General features: G+C 44.8%; 1 protein-coding gene across 10 annotated transcripts in view; it reads right to left on the bottom strand.

Annotated features, from left to right (window-relative positions):
* ACSL6 (acyl-CoA synthetase long chain family member 6) overlaps positions 1-21,644 on the bottom strand; it is a 64,187-nt gene that overhangs the window by 15,870 nt on the left and 26,673 nt on the right. For 7 of the 10 annotated variants that reach the window (XM_060008890.1, XM_060008895.1, XM_060008887.1 and 4 more), the window contains 8 exons: positions 21,519-21,570; positions 12,198-12,271; positions 10,545-10,622; positions 8,952-9,086; positions 8,417-8,551; positions 7,250-7,345; positions 6,023-6,095; positions 4,091-4,179 (listed from right to left, as the gene is read on the bottom strand). In XM_060008890.1, coding sequence (XP_059864873.1) covers positions 4,091-4,179; positions 6,023-6,095; positions 7,250-7,345; positions 8,417-8,551; positions 8,952-9,086; positions 10,545-10,622; positions 12,198-12,271; positions 21,519-21,570 — 732 coding nt within the window. Of the gene's footprint in view, positions 1-4,090; positions 4,180-6,022; positions 6,096-7,249; positions 7,346-8,416; positions 8,552-8,951; positions 9,087-10,409; positions 10,488-10,544; positions 10,623-12,197; positions 12,272-21,518; positions 21,571-21,644 lie in introns of all 10 variants that reach the window. The other 3 variants (XM_060008888.1, XM_060008889.1, XM_060008891.1) reach the window with 3 other exon arrangements.

The raw sequence follows: 21,644 nt of genomic DNA, 5'->3' as shown, positions 1-21,644 counted from the left end.
TTTAAAATAGTATATATTCTTTCTCTAGGAAAAAAAGATGCTGCTGTGTCGATATAAAACGTACAGTTGACTAAGTTCGTTTGACTCAGTGGCTGAAACTGTTCTGTAGGAATCAACTGGATATTTATAGCCGTGCGTATAGAGGTCACTCTAAATTTATACATTGGTTAGGAAGAAAGTGCTGTGACTCCAAGTTCTGTTTTTGCCACTCAGTGACAACACAGAATTACATCAGAAAAGTAGGAAAGTTGTAATGAAGAAAAGTCATTATACTGTCTCATGGAATGTTTAAACTTTGTAATTCCACTCATCTTAGGGACACTTTCTTCTTGGAAACTATATTAACAAGACAGCCTGCACATCAGCACAATTTTATGAAAATACACAAGAAAGGCTCCTTATACATTTTTCAACACATTTCCTCTAGAGCTCTAGGGTCCTTTCATAGATATTAGTGGAGCCAACGGCTGGGTCTATGTGCACAACCAGTGTGACAACTGGGTTCTCGAGCATTCATTCATCTTAACCATTGGAGTGTGCCACTAAATCCATGATACTGACTGTTGTTTCACTAAATTGACTGTACTTGTTAGGAATGTCAGATAGTTTGTGCATAAGGAAAATTTAAAAATCACTGGCAAGATGGTTCTTAGCAGCTGTACCAATATTTATAGCATTTTTATAATAAAAAATGGGCACAATCAAAATGTCTATTAACATAAAATGGTGAAATAGGTGTGTAAAACATGGTATAATATGCATCAAAAAGCATACAGCCATGAAAATTGATTAGCTATTCATATCTACATGGCTGGACCTCAAAAACTAATGTAGAACAAAAAAAATGCAAGTCACACAAGAATGTATGCAGGAATATCCTATTTATAAAGTTAAAAGCAAGGCAACACAAGACAATTTATTGTTTAAAGTTACCTACATACATGATAGATTACAAAGAAAAACAATACAAAGATTGGTTTAATAAAAGCAGGGTAATACTTAACTAGGGGAATGAAAGTCTGGAGGAGCAAGGGAAGATTCAAATGTGTTGTAGTGGTTAATTTTGTAGATGAGGGGGATGCACCTACATATACTCTTTTAGGAAACAATAGTAGTCTTCTTAAAATGTGTGCATATGATTTATTTCATAGTAATGACTCAGTATGTAATGGCTGAGTCATAGTAATGACTCAGTATGTAATGACTCAGAGTAATGACTCACATCAGTATGTAAATATTTATGGAACATACATAATCTCATGTAGCTGTGCATTCCACATTCTGAGTATGTAGAATGTTCAACATGAAAGATGATTCGAAAAGTACTTTTTTTTTTTACTTTTTAATACAAAATGTTAAAGGTATTTTATTTTGTGTCATTAAACACTAGAGCACAGATTGTTCTTTCTGTATCTTTTAGTGCTTCAAAATCTTTTAACTTTTAAATTAGAGCTCTTGGATAAATTCTTTATTTAGTTTTGAAGGAATCTGTTTCTCTCCAGAGCTATAAAATCCATCAGAAGTGTAAAGTTTGAAAAGAGTATCTGGGTCAGAAACGCGTCACATTTAACAAGCAAGGAAAGAAAGCATTTCTGATCTTTTAAAGCTGCTGGCATGTTTCCACCTTTCACAGGAAAGGTTGCTTTAGGGGACTTGAAAGATTAAACACCCTGATCCATGGTTGATGTGCTTGTTGTCAGTTCTCAAGGGAGAATTTTATACTTTCTTGTGGGGCTATCAAGCTATCTCCACCATGATTCCAAACTTATTTTAGGAAAAAACAAGTATAAAGTGCAAAACAGCAATAACGTCAGAGAGGACTTCAAGCCAAGATTAAAAAATAAATCTTACAGGTGACAGTTCTAAGCTTCCAGCGGCTCAGGAGTTTTCACTCGAAGGCCCCAGGGATGGAGATTTATTACCTTCAGAAGTTCCCCCTCCCTGGTGGAAAAGATCCTGGATGGACTCAGGCAAAATCCACTAAGCAAGCAAACACCCATACACTACAGTCCCGGGGAGACGGCCTGGTGCTGTCTTGGTAAAATCCATCACTAAGCAATGAGTGACATATTAATAGCCATTAAATTAATTCCTTCCTCTGTTGTATATAATGATGCCCTTTGTACAGGCAGTGGGAATAGAATGTTTCTTAAATTTAAAGTGCAACCACCTGGGGATCTTGGTGAAATGCAGATTCTGGTCAGGAAGTCAGGGACAGTGCATCTGCATTTCTAAGAGGCTTCCAGGTAATACAGATGCTGCTGGTTCATGGACCACACATCGAGTAGCCAGGCTCCAGGCAGAAGAGAAGCCAACAGACAGAAGAAGAACACCCACATGAAGCAATAAACTTGACACATAAAATCTGAAGGAAAGGTTACAAGGGTCACTTGGCATTAAGAAAATTCCCTATGGCAAGGTATTAAGGGGTTCGTGTTTTTTACGTTTCATTCCCTGTAATTGATTTCTAATCTCATAGCATTGTGGTCAGAAAAGATGCTTGATATGATTTCAATTTTCTTAAATTTACCAAGGCTTGATTTGTGACCCAAGATGTGATCTATCCTGGAGAATGTTTCATGTGCACTTGAGAAGAAAGTGTAATCTGTTGTTTTTGGATGGAATGTCCTATAAATGTCAATTAAATCTATCTAGTCTATTGTGTCATTTAAAGCTTGTGTTTCCTTATTAGTTTTCTTTCTGGATGATCTGTCCATTGGTGTAAGTGAGGTGTTAAAGTCCCCCACTATTATTGTGTTACTGTCAGTTTCCTCTTTTATAGGTGTTAGCAATTGCCTTATGTATTGAGGTGCTCCTAGTGTTGGGTGCATATATATTTATAATTGTTATATATTCTTCTTGGATTGATCCCTTGGTCATTATGTAGTGTCCTTCTTTGTCTCTTGTAACATTCTTTATTTTAAAGTCTATTTTATCTGATATGAGTATTGCTACTCCAGCTTTCTTTTGATTTCCATTTGCATGGAATATCTTTTTCCATCCCCTCACTTTCAGTCTGTATGTGTCCCTAGGTCTGAAGTGAGTCTCTTGTAGACATCATATATATGGGTCTTGCTTTTGTATCCATTCAGCAAGCCTGTGTCTTTTGGTTGGAGCATTTAATCCATTCACGTTTAAGGTAATTATCGATACGTATGCTCCTATGACCATTTTAATTGTTTTGGGTTTGTTTTTGTAGGTCTTTTTCTTCTCTTGTGTTTCCCACTTAGAGAAGTTCCTTCAGCATTTGTTGTAGAGCTGGTTTGGTGGTGCTGAATTCTCTTAGCTTTTGCTTGTCTGTAAAGCTTTTGATTTCTTCATCGAATCTGAATGACATACTTGCCAGGTAGAGTAATCTTGGTTGTAGGTTCTTTCCTTTCATCACTTTAAATATGTCATGCCACTCCCTTCTGGCTTGTAGGGTTTCTGCTGAGAAACCAGCTGTTAACCTTATGGGAGTTCCCTTGAATGTTATTTGTCATTTTTCCCTTGTTGCTTTCAATAATTTTTCTTTGTCTTTAATTTTTGTCAGTTTGATTACTGACAAAACATGCCGACAGTCTCGGCATGTTTCTCCTTGGGTTTATCCTGCCTGGGACTCTCTGTGCTTCCTGGACTTAGGTGGCTATTTCCTTTCCCATGCTAGGGATGTTTTCGACTATAATCTCTTCAAATATTTTCTCAGGTCCTTTCTCTCTCTCTTCTCCTTCTGGGACCCCTATAATGCAAATGTTGTTGCATTTAATGTCCCACAGCTCTATCTACCCCATCTGGCCTATTTGCAAATGGTCATGTTTCTGCCTGCACAGATACACAGCAACAAGCCGTGCCAGTTAAGAAAAAAATGGATTTTTAAAACAGTCTGCGAATCCCAAATCTTGTTTTGGACCAGCCCAGTCCCAGCCTTGAGGGTTGGTTACTTCATAAACAGGAGAGAAAATGCTCAATTCAGTTGAGTCAAATTAATCAATAATATAAAATGACTTTACACATAGGGTGAAAGGAAAACAATTCCATTTCCATTTTTTTTTCTTTTCCTCGCTACATGTAGAGCATCCACAAACATGAATGGCTAAACGCTCAAGTTTACCTCTCCTTCTCCTTTGCTGGTCCAATAGTTCAGTTCCTTGACATCCACGAGCTTGATATGATTGCAGGGCAGAGGTGCTCCTACGTGTCCTAGAACACCAGAACAATGTGCATTTGTCAGTGTTCAGATCAATTTCAGCACTGAAGATGCTCCACGCCATGTGAAACCCCTCAAGTGGTCAAAGTGGGGAATCGTGGATGGAAAGCAATACACCTCTAGATGGGCGTTTGTCACAAGCAAGCATTGATGATAAAACAAAGTTCTGGAGAAAGGAGAGGCCAACCTCTGCTGGGCCTTTGTTTTACATCTGATTCTTAAACAGCCGGCCAGGCTTACATGGCCCAGAGTCAACCTGTACAGGGTCTCTGGGGAGGCTCATACCCACACCAACCAAACAGTCAGGATTTTTTATATTAAAACACTTTCCCCATCATCAGATCATATGTTTTGGTTTGGGGATCATAAAATATAGTCATTATTGCTTTTTCTTCCAGTCACCAGACTGTTGAAATGGAAAACAAGGATGAGGCAACTCGCCACCCCACGCCCTCAAATAAGACGGCAAATTTTCTTGGTCTTATATACTCCCACCACAAAACTACATCTAAGTCATTTTCTAGTAATTGTGGTGGTTACACAATTCACTGGCAAGGCGCAGGATTTTTAAGCAGATGCTGGCCAAGGTCCTGAAATAAAGTGAGCCACATAAACAAAAAGCAGGCTGTGACACTTTCGTTTCTCTTTTAAATGAGAGACCGCCAAATCTTTTATAATATTGTACAAAGATACCGATCTTCTCATACTCAATAACCTTTGCAAGTTTTTATGGTAAGGATGCATAAAAAAGGTAAAACCTCAAAAGCCTCACATAGGAAAATGCAGGACATCATAAGAGGGAAGAAAGTGTCCAAAGGAAGGGTATACATGTAAATGATCAGTAAATATGATCGCAGTAACAAGAACAAAGTTAATGAGCCAGGACCTCAGAAAATGGTCCGTGTAGTAAAGGTGCCAGTGGTAGGGAGATCAAAAACTTCACATACAAGATAGGCTTTATTCAGCTAGAGTTTAAGGAGATAAAACTTCTGTACCTGACTTTGCCAAATGTGATTTCAATTTAGAATCCACCTATCATGTTTCTGCTGACTACCTCAAGGTGCTCTGAAAATAGTATTACGCTACTAAGCATATTTCTTTTCTGTGCACATCATCCCAAATTTTCTAGTTTGTAGTTGAGCAAACTTAAGCGTGAAGCGTGGCTCCAGGCTCACAGAGGAAGTTGGTATCCTGAAGAATTCTTTTGCTGAATGTTTTTCAGATGATTGTATTTGGTCTAAGTTTAGTGACAGCCAATACATGGGCTACCTACTGCTTCCTCCTTGCCCTGAAAGATCGGTCCCTTCAGAATGAGGGTGTGGATAGTAGCTGCTCCTTTCTGAGGTTGCCATTGCCTTTTAGATGTTGCTATCACAGGAGACCATAGTTCCAAAGAGCCTCTGAAATGGCTCTTCAAGAAACAGCGCACTGGCTGCTATAAACTTGCCTCTCCTTCCTAAATCATATCCAATTCACAGCCTGCTTCCTTCATTCTGAAACGACTGTAAGCAAGACTGTGTGATATTTAGAAACTATAAAATCCAATATATTGATATCATAGGATTTTTCTACCTGGAGCTGTATTTTGTGATCTACTACTTTTTTTTAACATAACTTCTATTTATTTATAAAAGAAATAGGAAAATACAAAATATAGTAGGAAATACAAAAATATGTAACAAAAAGAAACAGATCCATAATGCCACAACACAGACAAAACTACCATCATTGTTTTTCTTCTGTTTCTTCTGCTGTTTCCTATGTAAACATACTTTCCATGAGGAAGTTTTACAGCCTGCTGTTCTAACTCATTCTCACATCTCCAGCCAATCCTACCTGATGTCCAGTCCCCGGGTGTAGTGAAGGTACATCCAGCTGTGCACTCAGTTTGGCCATAACCTTCATAAACCTTCAAGCAAAACACAGAAACCATACTGTAGGTGCCCACCTGCCTGCAGATAGCTGGCTGCCCTTTTCAGCCAGCTAACCTCTCACGGAGCATCTGGTTGCTCCATGCTGGGGACGGTGGGAGGGGAGGTGCTCTGGAAGTAGGTACCTTCAGGAGAAACTGAACACAGACAACAGGTATAGCTACTCTGCTTGGAAGAAATGCTATTTTTAACCACAGACACTTAGTAGATAAGGTTATATGGTTTGGGATAAAGACTTCTAACCTATTTTCAACCACTGACTCTATTTCTAATTTGAATAATATGTATTAAAGACAAACATTTTAAAATCCAATAAAGATTTTGTCTCTGTAAGATATTCCCCTTCAGAGCCCCATGTGCTCGCATGAATAGACCATGTGGGAGAGCTGCCTTTAGGAGCGGTCAGCTCATGTTGGTGTAGAACAGGAAGTCAGCGTAAGAAGCCCCTGGCTTCTTTTTTCCTTCCTTTTTTTTTTTTGGCGGCTTGCAGGATCTTAGTTCCCCAGCCAGGGATTGAGCCCACGGCAGTGAAAACACTGAGTCCTAACCACTGGACCGCCAGGGAATTCCCAAGAAGCCCACGGCTTCTAAAGGATAAAATTTTAAGCATGCACATTTATGAAGTAGATGTGCCTACTTTACTTAAAACCCACCAGTCACAACTATGTTACTATAGTCTGCATAAGTAGGAACCTGACAAACATTAATTGAATGGATAAATAAAGGAATGAATTTTTTTAGCCATGACAAAACCTACTGAATCAAATAAAAACACACAAATGAACTTTTATCCCCCTCCCTCGTGCTCCTTCTCTGGGCTGGGAAAGAGTCTGCAGGCTGGAGAATGCAGAGATGCTGGTACAGGTGTGGGACAGGTTCTCCAGCACACTGATGATCCATATACAGTTTTCTCCCAGAGTGGATACACACACCTGGGCTTTCCACAATGTGACAAGGTTATCTTGGCTTTCAGTGACCCTGGGCTTTTTACATCTTCAGAGAAGGGAGCTTTTATTCCACAAAGATCTTGCCCCCAGAATATTTCTCTGTACAGTAGAGGGTATAATGGGTTTCCTGCCCCATCCTAACACTCACCCCACTGCCCCCAGGGAAGGCCACATAAAGGAAATACCTGGCACCCCAGAGCCGCCCGGAGGAATCCCAGGACCGTTGGTGACGCGGGGGCCGCTCCAGTAACAATCATCCGCACGCACCCACCAAGACTGGCCTGTGGGAAGAGAGAAGAACCTGCCAGAGTCTGTGCTGTGGCAAGTGGAGTGTAGCTCACCTGGGCCTCACCTAACATCAACGTTCAGCAGCTGTACCCTACCTGGACCCTAGGGTTGGGATCAGAGAGGCCGCCTGAGGCTGTACAACACATGAGCTGAGGAAGCCCCCCTTCTTCCAAATGAATCAGCCCAATCAGCTTTGCAATCCAACCCACAATATGGCCAATTCTTTTATGTATTTTGAGATAAGGGCCATTAATCTGTGTGGCATTCTATAATTTTGGTTCTCCCTTTCTTAAAATACACAGCTGTTCCCTCACTCTCCCATCATTTGCAAGCAACCAAAACAATTACTGAGGACAATTTCTTCCCACTTCCACCTTAATGGCATGGCCTTTTTTCATTTCTAAATCAATGCCATGAGCTATTTACTATGCACTGCAGAGGTCAAAGAATTTTTTAAACACTTTGTTTCTGTAAGTTGAGCCAAGAGATTTTAAATATTAGTTATCATAGCTAAAAATAGAGTAGTAAGGAAAAATGAGTACTGGTACAAATTAACCACAAGTTCTTTGAGTAATGCACAGCTTTAAAACTTTAGTGAGGAGACAGGAATGAGTAATTCATAAACAGCTTGGTTTAAGAGAGGCTGAAGAGATGGGAAACACGGAGGGAAAGGAAGATTCTTGGTCATCTGGCTAGAACCTCGTGCTACTGGAAAGCCACCGTGGCCAAGGCTACAGGGAGGGGCAAGAGAATCTTCGAGCCCCAAGAGCTGCTTGCTTGGTGAATCTGACTACCCAAGGGCAAAGCTGCCCTACTGCCTATAGAGGTCAAGGAACTTACTTTCCAGGAGTCCTTCTTGCTGGTTGCCTTTGGCAAATGTAACACATCTCCAATGAACAAAAATGGGTCCTTTAAAATTTCAGTGGTTAAGCATTGATTTCATTAGCAAAAAGTTACTGTTTTATAAGATTACACACTATTGGGATGAACTTCTCTAATTCTTCTGTAAGGTCACCCATTGGACACTTGGGTGCCACTCTATCATCACTTGTTCGTTTTCTTACCTGAATCTTATGAAAGAAGAGTTCATCCCAGATACTATCATTCCTGATGATTCCACTCTGGACCTCAGCCTGTTTACGCTTTGCTGCAAATTCCAGGAGCCAGCGCTTTAATGATGTGTCTGCCTGGCTGAAGATCTGAGGAACAGAAGTTGGAAACAGCTGTAAAGACTGCAGGTCCCACCTCTAGATACACCCCCAGGAAGAAGGCCTAGATTGGCCAGCAGAGAAGCCACACTCTATTTCTGTCCCTGCAGGAGGTCACTGAATGTGTGACATCCAGCTAAAGGTTAACGCTACCAAGGCCCAGGCACGTTGTTGGGAAAGAAGCCCTCCCCCCGAAATCTCCCAACCAGGGTTTTGGAGAATAGGAAGAAAACAGGAGAAGGAGGGGTGAGAGTCAGGGAATACAAGAGAAGAGGCAACTTCCAGGACCTGGGGCTGGTGGTGTAGAAAGCCAGCCTGGGGCTCCAGCCTCTGTCCAAACAAGCAGATATGCAGCTGCTCAGCCTGGCCAGAGACTCCCCGCGGAGCTCACCTTGTCGTACATGCGGTTCAGTAGTCGTGGGACCACAGGGAAGATGGTAGGACACAGAGCCTTCATGTCATCTGAGAGGAGGCGGATGTCTCCCTGGAAGAAGCCGACGCGCCCTCCGTGGCAGTAGACGACAGACTGGAAGAAGTGGACAGGAAGGGAGGAGTCCCTCAGGGCAGTCACTCCTGGCTGTAATCCAGAGCTGTCCAAAGCTCTGCCCCACACGGAGGGTGCCGGTGACACCCCTCACCCAGCTCTGGCTGCTGCCTTGGGACACTGAAGGAAGCCATTAGAGGTGACACCCCCCCACACACACACCCCTCCCCACCAAGTCCCACTCAGACATGGAGAGAAGCAGCAGGAGACAGGGTGGAATCCTGAGTCTTTGGGAGATGCCAGAGCAGCCAGTCTCACTGGTGCCTGCCCCTTCAAGCTTACTCCCAAAGCCTGGACAGGGGCCTCCCTGAGGACTCAGTCTCTGAGCTGTATAACACCCCATCGGTGTGTCCGCTCCAGGTCTCAGAGCGCCTGTGGTCTTCCCCAGGGATACCTCGGCAACTCTGGAAGGGTATGCAGTGCCCACAAGTACTGGAGGTGCTGCTAATGTTGGCGGTGGGAGGCCAAGGCAGAGCCTGGCTGGTTGCTAATGGGACTAAGAGTATGCCAGGGGCTCCTTTCTGTCATGCTCAGAGCTATTCTATACGGGAAACAGAATTTCTAATCTCTGTTTTACAGATGAGTAATGCAAAGGTCACAGAGGTAAAGAAAGGGGTTTGCCTAGAGTCCCAAAACTAGTTCACGGTAATTGCTGGCATGCGAATCCAGGTCTGGAAAGCTTGAAAGCACGCCCTAGTGTACCAGACCTCCCCCAAGGCAAAACGGGAGAGGCTTAGGAGATAGTTTATGCACAGGCTGGTCCCTTAAGTGACACACACGGATAATTCTTTGTCCCCACAACCTCAGGAGGACTCCTCCATTCTCTCTGTGTCCCCACAAGGCCTGTCCCAGGTCCAACCATAACACCAGTCCCATCCACAGCCTGAGGGGCCATGATAGTTTGACTCCCCTTTCAACTTCACTGTCTTGTTTCCTTTTTTAGGAGTTTAGTGAGTGATGAAAGTTACAGAATATAGGTGTTTGGGCCATAAATGGAGCCATACTGTACAGAGCTTGAATGGTAAAGCACTTCTGCAGAGCTGCAATGCTCTCTGAGCAGCTGGGGCCTTTCTCAGCCAAGGTGTGTCCACAGCAAGACAAGCAGGCCTGGGTCCTCCCTGGAGCAGTGCTCACAGGAGGGACAGATCAGGGGGTCCAAGGTCCTCTGACCCCTCTGACCCCTGTGGCACCTTCCGAGGACAGGCCAGTTTAGTTCTACTTCAAGCTGCCAGTGACAAGTGTGACACCCTGCTAGGGTTCTGGGTTCTGGGCTCAGACTGTGCCTCCCTGAAGCCAGGGCCTTACCTGCACCATTCGCTCAAACATGTGTGCTAAAGGCAAATAGGAAATGTGCACATCCGCACAAGTGGGAGCCCACTGACTCTGTAAGAAAACAGAAGGAGCCCAGGCAAGGCCCGGTCAGTCAGGCGGGCGTCTTACCTGGATGACTCTCTCAAACATGTGAGCCAGAGGCAGGAAGGAGATGAGCACATCGTCCTGTCTCGGAAAGATCACTTTCTGCAGGTGCCGGGCATGGGAGACAGAAAGGAAAGAAACACTGACAGGAAGACGACAAGAGAGTCATAAAACAATAAAGAGAAAATGACCTGGATGGGCAAACATGAAGAGGGGAAGGGCAGTGGGGAAGGGGGGACAGAGAGAGAGGTGAGATGACAGCGAGAGAAAAGTGAGAGAGAGGAGAGAGAGGAAGATGGGAGGCGCAGAAAGAAAAGAGAGAGAGACAGAGAGACAGGGCAGTGTAGGAAGTGGAGTGTTAGGTAGAAGCGCCAGTGGGTCTAGGTTATCTGCAGAAGCAAAGAGCCAACTGAAGCACACATAAACCAGCAGAGTCGAGCTCCGCAGGGAAGTCTCCTCTGGGAGGGCCTGCACCTCGTTCAGTCTTCGCGCCAGACCGGCACGCCTCTCCCTCCCCACAGCTGCAGGATCTGCCTCAGGTCCCACTTCACCAGCTTTCCTGGGCCACCCGGACAGCGATTCAGAGGGTCTCAGCCTGTTGGCACTTTCTGGTCCTCCTTCGAGAGAAAGGGGCCAAGAGAACCCTAGGTCTATGCCTACTGGGGCCGGGGTACGTGCCCCGGACAGAGGTGTGGTGGGTGGAACCAGGCCTCATAAGCTACAGCCTGGGAACATGGCCTTAAAGCGGATGGCCAAGAGGGACCCCACTCTGCAGGATGGGTCTGACCTCAGGGACAGGGGCTGACCTGGCCAGGGGGCCCCATTCAGGGATGAGCTCTCCTTGGCTGAGTTCCCTGCCCTCCGCCCTTTTACAGAGGTCTTCAGTCTCCTGGGCTGGCTTTTGGACGAGTTTGGACAAGCCCAGGGGACCTTGCTCATGGCTCCTGGTCTGGGCTCAGCTACCAACAGTGTCTCACAGTTTTCCACCAAAATATATAACAAATGGGCATATGCTCCATAATGCCATCTGGCATAAATGTGGATAGCGATTTTCTCCACAGTAGAGAAAAAGCTTAATTTATACAGGAAAAGGTACATTCCTTTCTCCTTTAGGAAAGTGTAGGACATTCAGATACTCACCACTTGTGGAAAAAGGTCCTTCTTTCTTAGCCGGTTAAAAAGTGCTAACATGTTTTTGTCAGGCCAAGTTATCAAGCTTTTGTGATTTTAGATTTACCTTTTTTAAGTACAGTTTTATAAATTAGCAGTTGCCATTGTTTCTCAGACTCTAGTAGTCCTTAAACACAAAATGACTGAATTAAACCCTGACCTACTTGGAAAAACAAGTTATTAAGGATTACTTTTAAATAAAGGTATACGTAAAAACACAGGTATCTTAATATTTGAAGTTAAAAATGAAAAACAGGTTTCCACGTTTTTCTTTCTGGGATCTGAGCACTCTCAGAAATCAACTGAATATTTACCAGGTATGGATCATTTCAGTGTTTGGGGTTAAAAGTATCTGTGAATGTGAGGTTGCTCTAATGAGAACAGAAACTCCTGCCTGTGAAAGGCAGCCCAGATTGTATCAGGGAAAAAAAAAGAAAACCCAAAAAACCTCTGAGGCTTGAGGGTGTCCTTGAGAGACACCTGCATTGGTGAGTCTACTTTATTCACCTCTGTCACTTTCAGAAAGCCTGAGAAATCAGCCACCACGTTCCCATGGGTGAGCATCGCACCTTTTGGGTTCCCTGAAAGGAGAGAGCAAGAAGGAGAATTAGTGGGAAGCTCAAGGGCCACTCCTTGAGAACAGCACCGGAGTCACCAGTCCCAGACACCCAGAGCTGTCCACGCAAACCTCTGGCCTTCGTCCACAGCCGCCTTCAGAGTCCCAGGCAGATGAATGCTGTGTCAGGGACCTTCATTCTGTAGACAATTGAAGCCCATCTTGAGGCTCCCAGGTGCTTGAGACCAGAAGGCAGGTGACACAGCCTGGAGTCACCTCAAGCGCCTCAAGGAGTGCCTCAGGACTGATGGGTTGGCCTGCACCTTCCCTTCTGCCTTCCTCAAGGAGCACAGGCTCTTGGCCTCCAGTCTCCTTATACATACACCCAGTAAACTATGCCACTCTCTGGGCCTAAGCAGTTCTAGTGTCCAGAATCCAGCAGTCAATTGTGCTGGCAGAGGACTTCCTCGCTGCATCCAGCACCTGGAAAGGCCCCAGCTCAGGCCAGGCCGGAGGTCCAGACTGCTGGGGCAGCCCTCCTGCCTGCTCACTGGCAGAGATGGGACATGGATATTCTTGCTTTGTCTTGACACGATCTTTCACTGCTGCTCATGAGGAAGCCCAGGGCTGCTAGGATGGCTCAGAGGACAGAGACCAGGTGGGGACAGAAGGCACAGCAGGCTGTGGAGGGAGGCTGTTGGCCACCATTTCATGTCAACGTGGATACAGCACTGCCACTGCTGCTGGACAGATCTGAGCAGGCTCAAATCCTGGCCTTGCCCCTCCTTGGCAGTGTAACACTGGCAAGTCATTTTTCGTCTCTCAGTTTCCTAACCTATAAAATAGGGACGACACCCACCTCATAGGGCTCTATAAGGTCTAAGGACACAGCCATGTACAAAAGACATTAAATTAGAAGTTTCCACTGAGGCAGAAGATACAACAGCTGTGAAACTCCAAAAGTGAGGGGCTAGACCATGTGCAGAATTTACCCAAGAAATATCAAATAAACCAAAATGTTAACTTTGCAACCCTCACCCAAAAAGAGGTTAAAAAAAGGGCTGAGTTGAGGTTAAGAGAGTATTATAGTAAATGCCACTGAATTTTTCACTTTAAAATGGTTAATTTTATGCTATATGAATTTCACCTCCATAAGAAAGGGGTGGGGGTGGGGGAGAGAGAATATGAATGAATGAGGAAGAATTTGTGAGAGGGATTTCTTTGGCGAGAGAGCTATGCTGAGTGCTATAGCCCATCAAAAGGGGAGAAATGAGGGGTCCTCTCTCCCATCTCCAATCTGAAACCCAAGTTAACTCAGCCACTAATGAGATTGCTTCAAAAGCCCAATCATGTTCCCTACAGCTTGGGCTGGGGGGTTGGGAGGGGGGGGGGTCCCAAAACGAAAGGTGAAGAAGGCCGTGGCTGCAAAAAAAACAATAAATCCCAGAAACTGGATATGGAGTCTGCAGAAGGAACAATAGGTGGTGGTGGGAATGGTGTGTTAAAAAGGAATCTTGAAGGAAACAATAGCAAAGATCAATAAAACTAAATGCTGGTTCTTTGAGAAGATAAACTAAATTGATAAACCATTAGCCAGACTCACCAAGAAGAAAAGGGAGAAGACTCAAATCATAGAATTAGAAATGAAAAAGGAGAAGTAACAACTGACACTACAAAACTACAAAGGATCAGGAGAGATTACTACAAGCAACTCTATGCCAATAAAATGGACAACCTGGAAGAAATGGGCAAATTCTTAGAAAAGCACAACCTTCCAAGACTGAACCAGGAAAACTAGAAAATATAAACAGACCAATCACAAGCACGGAAATTGAAACTGTGATTAAAAGTCTTCCAACAAACAAAGCCCAGGACCAGATGGCCTCATAAGCAAATTCTATCAAACATTTAGAGAAGAGCTAACACCTATCCTTCTTAAACTCTTCCAAAATATAGCAGAGGGAGGAACACTCCCAAACTCATTCTACGAGGCCACCATCACCCTGATACCAAAACCAAACAAAGATGTCACAAAGGGGGGCTTCCCTGGTGGCACAGTGGTTAAGAATCCGCCTGCTAATGCAGGGGACACGGGTTCAAGTTCTGGTCCGGGAAGATCCCACATGCCGTGGAGAACCTAAGCCCGTGTGCCACAACTACTGAAGCCTGGGCACCTAGATCCCATGCCTCACAGCAAGAGAAGCCACCACAATGAGAAGCCCGTGCACTGCAGCGAAGAGTAGCCCCCACTTGCCGCAACTAGAAAAAGCCTGCACACAGCAACAAAGACCCAATGCAGCCAAAAATAAAAAATATATAAATTAATTTTTTAAAAAATGTCACAAAGAAAGAAAACTACAGGCCAGTATCACTGATGAACATAGATGCAAAAATCCTCAACAAAATACTAGGAAACAGAATCCAACAGCACATTAAAAGGATCATACACCATGATCAAGTGGGGTTTATCCCAGAAATTCAAAGATTCTTCAATATATGCAAATCAATCAATGTGATACCCCATATTAACAAATTGAAGAATAAAAACCATATGATCCTCTCAATAGATGCAGAAAAATCTTTCGACAAAATTCAACATCCACTTACGATAAAAACCCTCCAGAAAGTAGGCATAGAGGGAACCTACCTCAACATAATAAAGGCCATATATGACAAACCCATGGTCAACATCATCCTCAATGGTGAAAAACTGAAACCATTTCCACTAAGATCAGGAACAAGACAAGGCTGCCCACTATCACCACTTTTATTCAACATAGTTTTGGAAGGTTTAGCCACAGTAATCAGAGAAGAAAAAGAAATAAAAGGAACACAAATCAGAAAAGAAGTAAAGCTGTCACTGTTTGCAGATGACATGATACTATACATAGAGAATCCTAAAGATGCTACCAGAAAACTACTAGAGCTAATCAATGAATGTGGTAAAGGAGCAGGATACAAAATTAATGCACAGAGATGTCTTGCATTCGTCTACACTAACAACAAAAAATCTGAAAGTGAAACTAAGGAACACTCCCATTTACCATTGCAACAAAAAGAATAAAATACCCAGGAATAAACCTACCTAAGGAGAAAAAGGACCTGTATGCAGAAAACTATAAGACACTGAGGAAAGAAATTAGATGATACAAATAGATGGAGAGATATACCATGTTCTTGGATTGGAAGAATCAACATTGTGAAAATGACTACACTACCCAAAGCAATCTACAGATTCAATGCAATCCCTATCAAACTACCACTGGCATTTTCACAGAACTAGAACAAAGAATTTCACAATTTGTATGGAAACACAAAAGATCCCAAATAGCCAATGCAATCTTGAAGAAAGAAAAACAGAGCTGGAGGAGTCAGGCTCCCTGACTTCAGACTACACTACAAAGCTACAGTAATCAAGACAGTATGGTACTGGCACAAAAACAGAAATACAGATCAATGGAACAGGATAGAAAGCCCAGAGATAAACCCACACACATATGGTCACCTTATCTTTGATAAAGGAGGCAAGAATACACAGTGGAGAAAAGACAGCCTCTTCAATAAGTGGTGCTGGGAAAACTGGACAGCTACATGTAAAAGAATGAAACTAGAACTCTCCCTAACACCATACACAAAAATAAACTCCAAATGGAATAAAGACCTAAATGTAAGGCCAGACACTATCAAACTCTTAAAGGAAAACATAGGCAGAACACTCTATGACATACATCACAGCAAGATCCTTTTTGACCCACCTCCCAGAGAAATGGAAATCAAAACAAAAATACACAAATGGGACCTAATGAAACTTCATAGCTTTTGCACAGCAAAGGACACCATAAACAAGACAAAAAGACAACTCTCAGAATGGGAGAAAATATTTGCAAATGAAGCAACAGACAAAGGATTAATCTCCAAAATTCACAAGCAGTGCACGCAGCTCAATATCAAAAAAACAAACAACCCAATCCAAAAATGGGCAGAAGACCTAAATAGACATTTCTCCAAAGAAGATATACAGATTGCCAACAAACATATGAAAGAGTGCTCAACATCATTAATCATTAGAGAAATGCAAATCAAAACTACAGTGAGCTATCACCTTACACCAGTCAGAATGGCCATCATCAAGAAACCTACAAACAATAAATGCTAGAGAGAGTGTGGAGAAAAGGGAACCCTCTTGCACTGTTGGTGGGAACGTAAATTGATACAGCCACTATGGAGAACAGTATGGAGGTTCCTTAAAACACTAAAAATAGCACTACCATACCACCCAGCAATCCCACTACTGGGCATATACCCTGAGCAAACCATAATTCAAAAAGAGTCATGTACCACAATGTTCACTGAAGCACTATTTACAGTAACCAGGACATGGAAGCAACCTAAGTGTCCATCGACAGATGAATGGATAAAGAAGATGTGGCACATATATACAATGGAATATTACCCAGCCATAAAAAGAAACGAAATTGAGTTATTTGGAGTGAGGTGGATGGACCTAGAGTCTGTCAAACAGAGTGAAGTAAGTTCGAAAGAGAAAGACAAATACCGTTTGCTAACACATATATATGGAATCTAAAAAAAAAAAGAAAAATAGGTCATGAAGAACCTAGTGGCAGCACAGGAAAAAAGACACAGACCTACTAGAGAATGGACTTGAGGACACGAGGAAGGGGAAGGGGAAGCTGGGACAAAGTGAGAGAGTGACATGGTCATATATACACTTCCAAATGTAAAACCGATAGCTAGTGGGAAGCAGCTGTATAGCACAGGGAGATCAGCTTGGTGCTTTGTGACCACCTAGGGGGGTGGGATAGGGAGGGTGGGAGGGAGGGAGACGCAAGAGGGAGGAGATATGGGAACATATGTATATGTATAACTGGTTCACTTTGTTATAAAAAAAAAAGAAATCATACAATATTTTGTGCCTTTTTTCTTTCGCTCAACATTAAGGTATATAATTTTCTATTTGTAGATATACCATTCTATTGCTGAAGGGTCATTTGAGTTGTTTCCAGACTTTGACTTTTCAAATCGTGTTGCTGGGAACATTATGGTGCATGCCTTTTGGTGACACAGCCAAGCTTCTTAAAAGAATTGTCAGGCTTCCCTGGTGGCGCAGTGGTTGAGAGTCCACCTGCCGATGCAGGGGACGCGGGTTCGTGCCCCGGTCTGGGAAGATCCCACGTGCCGCGGAGCGGCTGGGCCTGTGAGCCATGGCCGCTGAGCCTGCACGTCCAGAGCCCGTGCTCCGCAACGGGAGAGGCCACAACAGTGAGAGGACCGCGTACCGCCAAAAAAAAAAAAAAAAAAAGAATTGTCCACACTTGCTGATTTGACATCCTTACCTCCCATCCACTCCTCAGTCCACCATAATCAGTTTCTGCTTCCAACCTCCCCTGTCTCAGGAGCACCAGCAGGTGTTTTTGTGGCAGCATCCTATGGGTACAGCTTAGCCATCGACAATGCTGACAGGTTCTATTCTCCTCTAGCCTCTCTGGCTGCTCCTGCTCAGCCTTTATTTGGAACTCCTACCCCCATCATTCCTCTCCTGTCAGGATTCCCAGGCCCTGCAACCAGACCTCTCTTTTCCTCAGTCGACTCTCCCTCAAAGAAACATTTTCTTTCTTGCCGCTGGTCCTCTGCACATGCTGTTTCCTTTGCTGAGAATGCCCTTCCTCCTCTTCTCCTCCAGCTGCCAATCCTTCAAGACTCTGCTTAGATTTGAAATCCTTTCTGTCCCGCTGTCCTGACCTCTGGGTGGCCTAGCACTCCATGTACCCTGGGATGCAGACCCTCGAGGCAGTGAACTGCCTCATGACATGAGCTGTGTGCTCATGAGGGCAGGGTCGTGTCTTGTCCATCCCTGTGTCCTCAGCCTCCAACACTAGGTCTGATGCATAGTGGATGCTCAATAAATGAGCTGAATGAATGAATCTACATAAATTAGAAAAAGAATGCTAAAAACCCGTAGACTAAGAAGGATATGTTTTAAAAGACCACTGTAGGGACTTCCCTGGTGGTCCAGTGGTAAAGAATCTGCCTTACAATGCAGGGGACGTGGGTTCAATCCCACATGCCGCAGGGCAACTAAGCCCACGTGCCCTGGAGCCTGTGCCCCACAACTAGAGAAGAGAAAACCCACATGCCACAACTAAAGAGGAGACTGCGCACCACAACGAAAGATCCCGCACGCCTCAACTAAGACCCAATGCAGCCAAAAATATATAAAATAAATAAATAAATAATAAATAAATAATAAAATAAAAGACCACTGTATTTTCTTCTCTAGGAAGGGAGGGTAGCACATGAACGTGTAAAGATACATCTGAACTATCATTCATGGGGCCCAAGTCCCCAGACTGGGCTACATTATACCCACAAATTATCTTTTATTTGGAGAGGGCAGCTTGATTTCAGTCCAGCCGATGGTTATTCTGAAACGAACAACCAACCACACACCCACCCATTAGCCATCCCTGAGTACAGACAAACCCCAAGCTCTCACCTCCTCCAGGGCCTCCTTGGCCTAACTAGTGGCTCCAAAGCACTGGCCTATTCTGGGAATTTCCACAGATGTTTCCATCACACATCAAGAGAAAAATCTTCCCAGAATGATCCCACCAGAATCATGATTCAAATGTCAGATTCAGATCATATTTTCCATCTTTCCTCATTGAAAGAATGATGTGGCTCTTGATGAAGCTGACGCCAGGACACTTGTCATGGAAGGGAAGCTGTATCCACAGCTGTGATGTGCTGGACAAGAGGATGGCTACCAGAGGCACAGCACAGGCTTAGGCTAATGCCAAGGAAATCCACACGTGCAGCCAAGCAGGGTAACGTCAGGTAAGAGGCCTGCTCACTCCCCCAGCTCTGCCCTGGCACCAGCCACACCGCTGGAGTGAGAGGTTTGGGCACCAAATCACAACCTGTTTTCTAGCCTCCATACATTCTGCTTCCACCACATAGAGCCTGGGCAGGATGGCTCAGCTTCCGATTGAGACTCCATGGTCTGAAAAAGCACTGGACATGAGGCCTGCCCTCTGCAGCTAGGCAACAACACATTTCGGCATCATCAAGTTCTTTTCCAGATCCAGGGGCAGCAGCTGTGACTAACTGGCTCAGAAGATGTGGCATCTATATACCATGGAATATTACTCAGCCATAAAAAGAAACGAAATTGAGTTATTTGGAGTGAGGTGGATGGACCTAGAGTCTGTCATACAGAGTGAAGTAAGTCAGAAAGAGATAGACAAATACCGTATGCTAACACATATATATGGAATCTAAAAAAAAAAAAAAGTTAATGAAGAACCTAGGGGTAAGACGGGAATAAAGACACAGACCTACTAGAGAATGGACTTGAGGATATGGGGATGGGGAAGGGTAAGCTGTGCCAAAGTGAGAGAGTGGCATGGACATATATACACTACCAAACGTAAGGTAGATAGCTAGTGGGAAGCAGCCGCATAGCACAGGGAGATCAGCTCGGTGCTTTGTGACCACCTAGAGGGGTGGGATAGGGAGGGTGGGAGGGAGGGAGACACAGGAGGAAAGAGATGTGGGAACAGATGTATAACTAATTCACTTTGTTATAAAGCAGAAACTAACACACCATTGTAAAGCAATTATACTCCAATAAAGATGTTTAAAAAAAAAAAAAAGCCAGGGGGCACTCTTGAACAGCAAGGGTCCAAAGCTAAAGGCCACAGTAGTGACCTGCCCCCAAACCCAGGGTGGAGGGACATGTCACCAAAATTTCACATTGTGAAACTCTTGACAAAAAGCAACAAAAACCTGAAGGGCATTTTTGAATTCTGGGCTGGCTCTGGATGTCAGCTCCTGGAAAGCAAAGGCTATGTTATTTATCTCCTGACAGGGTTTAGCAGTCAGGTGGAAATTCTCAGACCCACTTGAGTTAATGGCAAAAACCCACTCTGATTCAATAACATCATGTTTATCGTGATCTACCCACAAGGATTATCCTGCCTGCGGGGCTGGTCAAGGATCTGCCAACTGCCTTGGAGGCGCCATCTGTGGAAGGCGTGGGGGAACTCCAGGTCACTGCCCATCAAGAGCTATCATCAAGGTAGGCCAGCCCTAGGTCTGGAAAACAGGCTGGAACCTTCTTGCCTCTTCAGGCCGAGGGCAAGTGACTTCCCGAGTCATCAGATGAGATGAAGAGGCAGCAGTGGGGAGAGCACTGGGCTGTGAAATGGGAGAACAGGGCACAAGCCTCTGCCTCCAATTGCTGTTGGTGCCCCCTTGGATAGTCTCCACCCCACCTGCCTCACAGGTCGTGCTGAGGCCCCAGTGACACAGTGATAGGGTGAACGGGCCACTGCAGGCTGCAAAGTACTGTGCCTGTAGCCGTGGTCCTCAGGTGCGTTCTGCCTCCCCTAGGAAGCCTTCCTTGGCTGTTCGCACTGACACTGATGCACGTGTTCCTGTGTCAGCACTGGGCATGGACTGCATCATTTTCTCTCCCTGACAGCCTTGCCCACGGCATAGATCATCTGTGCAGATGATCTTGCCCCAGATCATCTGCACTGCCCTTTCACACACTTTCCCACCTCCAGCTTGGCACCTTTAACCACCCAGGTAAGAAACTGGGGACAGGGACTTCCCTGGTGGTCCAGCAGTTAAGACTCCGTGCTCCAATGCATGGGGGCCCGGGTTCTATCCCTGGTCAGGGAACTAGATCCCCCATGCTGCAACTGAAGATCCCGTGTGCCGCAACTAAGATCCAGCACAGACAAATAAATAAATATTAAAAAAAGAAAGAAAGAAAGAAACTGGGGACAGTGGTGGCAGGGTTTTAAGGGACCGGCTCATGGCCCCCCAGCAAGTGGTGGAGGTGGGACTTAAAACCAGGCTCTCAGACACCAAATCCCACACTCCTTCCCCAGTCCCTGACACAAAGTCCAGGCAGGGGCAGGAAAGCTGAGGAGTGAGAGCCCCTCCTCAGAGTAATGACGTGACCCAGCTGCCCAGCCCACCTCTGGCCCCAGCTCCAGGAAGTCTGTAGCACCCACCCCACCCCAGACACCCCCAGTCCACACCGTCCATTCACTTCCAGCTGCCCCACGTTGCCTCGCATTGGCCACTGGGAGCAGCAGGAAGGACCCAGTGTCTGGAGCCAGGCACAGGACAAGGCTCAGCCCATCCCACAGAGGGTGCCGGAGACATCTCAGTCACTCTGCCAAAGCTGCCAGGGAAGGGTGCAGGTGGCCCTGGCTGGTGGGCTAGGAGCCTCTGCTTACCTGTCGTGCCGCTTGTGAAACACACAATGGAGAGGTCACTGGGTTTCGGGGGCTGCAGAGGCGAGAAGAGGAGTGTGTTAAAGAGACCCAGTGTGCCCAGCCTGGGCTCCTCCACCAGCCAGCCCC

Source organism: Delphinus delphis, chromosome 3 (assembly GCF_949987515.2).
Source record: "Delphinus delphis chromosome 3, mDelDel1.2, whole genome shotgun sequence".
NCBI classification, from domain to species: Eukaryota; Metazoa; Chordata; class Mammalia; order Artiodactyla; family Delphinidae; genus Delphinus; species Delphinus delphis.
The sequence above is the reverse complement of the archived record's forward strand: the minus strand, read 5'-3'. Positions and strand labels throughout refer to the sequence as shown.